The sequence below is a fragment of the Epinephelus fuscoguttatus genome, linkage group LG9 (assembly GCF_011397635.1).
Source record: "Epinephelus fuscoguttatus linkage group LG9, E.fuscoguttatus.final_Chr_v1".
NCBI lineage: Eukaryota > Metazoa > Chordata > Actinopteri > Perciformes > Serranidae > Epinephelus > Epinephelus fuscoguttatus.
In genome coordinates, this window is record NC_064760.1 from 46,816,350 (window position 1) to 46,820,535 (window position 4,186).

General features: G+C 43.8%; 1 protein-coding gene across 1 annotated transcript; it reads right to left on the reverse strand.

Annotated features, from left to right (window-relative positions):
- LOC125894225 (histone-lysine N-methyltransferase KMT5C-like) lies at positions 1-798 on the reverse strand. Its single transcript, XM_049585487.1, has one exon. It carries the CDS (start codon positions 796-798, stop codon positions 1-3), a length of 798 nt encoding a protein of 265 aa, XP_049441444.1.
- Between the last annotated feature and the right edge of the window lie 3,388 nt (positions 799-4,186).

Here is a 4,186-nt window from a genome sequence, read left to right on the forward strand (position 1 = left end):
TCAGTCGGTACTTTGGAGCCACAGGGTCCCTTGTTTCTTCACAATGAGACTGCTTCCTCTTTGTTTAAAGCGACCCTTTCCATTCCTCTCACAGGTGCAGCACTCACACATTTCATTTCCCTCCCCAAAAAAGTTGGCACCATAGTAACATGTGATCTCCTCGCCAGGTGAGATGGGTCTAATGACTTCAACATAAGCAAAGAACCTGCAAGCGACATACTTGCCGTTTGGATTGCAGTCATGGTTAACAAAACTTGCAGGCCCAAGCCAGAGCTGATCGCAGCGTTTGCGTAAGGAATACATCACGCTGAAGTCATTGACTCCAGCCTGCAGCACAGCACTGTCAGCGGGACTAAACTCTGCTATGCAGCCCAGCAGGACCTCAGCACGCTGTCCTGGAAACCAGTGCCTTGTTGAGGTTATCTTTGCTCCATTGGTCTCAGAAGAGTATCTGTCACTGGACTCTATCTTGACACCACTGTCCAACAGGAAGGCCCTGAAGTAGCAATACACATGTTGCCTCAGTAGTTCCTGATGACGGCTTCCCAGAGAATTAAAATAGTCACCAGCCAGTTTGCCCACTATCATCAGCAGTGCATCGAATGTTGCGCTGAAATCATGTGTATGCTGAAAGCTCAGCAGGGTCTCTTTGAGAATACCACAACACTGTATCTCTGGTGAAGGAGTGATGTTCATTTTATGGGTCCTGAAACCCAACAGAGGGTCCAGCACCAAACCCGTGGCCAGGTCATCAATCTCACACAGCTCCATAACACTCATTCTGGTCCCTCCATCCATTGCCTCAAACCATCAGCATGCTGAGAGTCTTTTGGAGTCAGTGAAAAGTATCGTCCGATCGACGGTTTATAACAACCTGTTCACTTTTGCTCACTTTTCTCTGTCTTCCCGTGAAGCCCAGCTGTTTAAATAAACATCACTTCTGGAATTTGTTGGCTGCTATTGACTGCAAATTCCAGACTGCATTGAGTGGCTAAGGCAAAAATGTACAAGATACAATGACAAATTAGCTTTAAAATGTATGTATTATGTAGCTAGATAGTTAACTAACTTCATGTTCCAAATTTCAATCTCTATATTAAGTAACAGATTGAAATTTGGAAATATTCCGCATTTACATCTAAATGATAACATTTTCATGTGCTGCCCAAAATGCAATAAAACATGTTTTTTAAAAGTTCAGAAGTGCATAAAAACACTGATAAACATGATATTGTGATGTTAGACAGTGAAATAAGGCAAACACAAACAATTTACAACACATTTTGTACAAGAAAAATCAATAAACAACAGACCTAATGCTTACCATGCAGTCAATGCTGCTGCTGATCTTCCTACTTCCTGTTGACACAGGAAGTCCAACTTTTAATCTATGTGCATGCATTATACAATATATTGAAATGTGGAAGTACAATATGGATATGTGGAATATACAATACTAAACTTAGAATATATGTTTTTTCTACTCCAACAATTAATCTATTTACAGCAATATGAAATGTGGAAATTATGTTTTTATGCCACAACTTGATGACTATGAAATCATTAGTATCCCCCAACCCCCACTCTCAATCACTGTTTCTAATCAATATACGTGCAGATGTTTAAGCCTGCAACAGAAAAACAAGCCGTTTTCATTTTAACATGATTCCAAGAGGCTATCCAAAAAATTCAACAGTTTCTGAAGGCAGAGAACGTCTGCTTTACATCCATATATGGGTTGTTAGGGTTGTGGTCTATAATCTAAGATACGACGCAGTCAGTCTTGGGAGGGTTACGTTAAAATGTATTCTGATACAAATACGAATTCCCTGTTAAAAAATGTAATCAGTAACCTCATCCGAGTATCACAATATGAAAGCAATGTTTATGAATTGCCTGTCCAGCTATTCCTTCATTTGTTACATGCAAAAGCATGTTTAGATTAAAAGTGGTAATTAAGCACATTTAAATTCATTTTCCTAAGTAACGTTATGTTATTCACATTTGACACTCCAACTGACACTCCAGACATCATTCTGGTCACCAGCATCACTTCTTGCTGTCCCGAAAATGTTTTTCACACACAACATTCAATGCAGGGAGTGAGAAGAAATTTCTCTGAGACCTTTCCAACAGTGCTTGTCCCACATCCCTGGCTGCTTCCCTTAAAAAGATATTGCACTTAACCTGGTGAAAAATCCCAACATTTGGCGCCCCCTAGCTCTGGACAAGAAGGGGCTGGAGCTGTGGATCAAAGACGCCCCGGATCAGCTCATCGGGCCCTTTCCGTCGATGCCTTGCTTGCGGCTCTACGACCGAGTCTGCCTGAGTTGGCTTCTTTCATTTGATCAAGCAGAAAGGCCTGCAAGGCTCTCCATCCAAGAAGGCCTCGCTGCAGAAAAACTCAATCCGGGGTGGAAAAATAGACTTCCAGCTAGGGGTCCGATCTTCACATATGTTATGGAGCTCTTTGAAAGTTTCCGGGAACAGCCGGCCCCACGTCCCTAGCCGCTTGCGTTTTCGAGTTACGGCCTCCCAAAGTTCAGGGGTCAGCAGGTCACCCCACGCAGTCTTTTTTGGGCCTATTTGGCCATACAATGAGATGGAGACTTGGAACCACGTCTGGCTGAAACCTGCCATCCCGCCGATACAGGGTGTAATTTTTGGTACCCCTGAGCCCACGGGAAGGACCCCAAAAGGGGCCCAAAACTCAGCTTGGGCCCCACTTTACCTAGATTAAATTTTGGAATCCATTCACTAGATGAAAATATGGAAGTAAGATTTACCTAGATTAAATTTTGGAAGCCATTCATTAGATGAAAATATGGAAGTAAGATTTACCTCCCCATCACCTGAAGTACTTGAGGTAGGAGGACACCGAGGGCACTTTTGCACTCACGCCATGAAGGGCTTTCTGGCGCCCCACTTCCCGTGCCTCTACCCCCTTTCGTTTCAGAGTTGGCTCCAGAGCAGAGCCACATAGATGGCCCTGACATATGACATAGAGCTCTCTGAGACCTTTCCAGCGGTGCTTGTCCCACATCCCTGGCTGCTTCCCTTAAAAAGATATTGCACTTAACCTGGTGAAAAATCCCAACATTTGGCGCCCCCTAGCTCTGGACAGGAAGGGGCTGGAGCTGTGGATCGAAGACGCCCCGGATCAGCTCATCGGGCCCTTTCCGTCGATGCCTTGCTTGCGGCTCTACGACCGAGTCTGCCTGAGTTGGCTTCTTTCATTTGATCAAGCAGAAAGGCCTGCAAGGCTCTCCATCCAAGAAGGCCTCGCTGCAGAAAAACTCAATCCGGGGTGGAAAAATAGACTTCCAGCTAGGGGTCCGATCTTCACTTATGTTATGGAGCTCTTTGAGAGTTTCCGGAACAGCCGGCCCCACGTCCCTAGCCACTTGCATGCTGAGTTACGGCCTCCCAAAGTTCAGGGGTCAGCAGGTCACCCCACGCAGTCTTTTTTGGGCCTATTTGGCCATACAACAAGATGGAGACTTGGAACCACTTCTGGCTGAAACCTGCCATCCCGCCGATACAGGGTGTAATTTTTGGTACCCCTGACCCCAAAGGAAGTCAAAAAACACTTATTTGAAAAATCTGGTCAAAATTGGACTTTTTACATTAAAACAGATGAAAAGTTGCATTTAGGGAATCCAGCATTAAAATTTGGAATTTGACATTTGTTAGGCGATGCTGCCCCCTATGGTCAAATTTGGAATTTGGAATTGGTTAATTTTTCAAAGTTGGAATTTGGAATTTGGAATTCCGGATTTTTGTTTAGTAGATGAGAATCTGAGTTGGAAACATGGAAAGTGGGGTCTCGCCATTCATTGTGTATGTGAAAACCCTATCCCCGAAGGGGTAGAACCCTTCTAAGATTGTCCCGGTTTATTATTATTATTATTATTATTATTATTATTATTATTATTATTTTTTGTTGTCTGCCGCTTGAGCTGAAATTCCCGTGAGCTGGATTGAGCCAGAAACCTGAAACTTGGCCCAATGATTGGAAATGATGTGCATCAACTTTTATTAAAATATGAGCCCAGTCGGCCACATGGTGGCGCTGTAATTAAGGCTTAAAAATGACTTTTTTGGGAGGCCACGCCCCTCACACCATAAGTCTGATTGACTTGAAATTTGACACACAGGTCCAGCTCAATGTACTCTCCAAAAAAGC

Excerpts from the sequence above, each read along its gene's own strand:
- LOC125894225 (XM_049585487.1), bottom strand. The coding sequence starts at position 798 with ATGGATGGAGGGACCAGAATGAGTGTTATGGAGCTGTGTGAGATTGAT.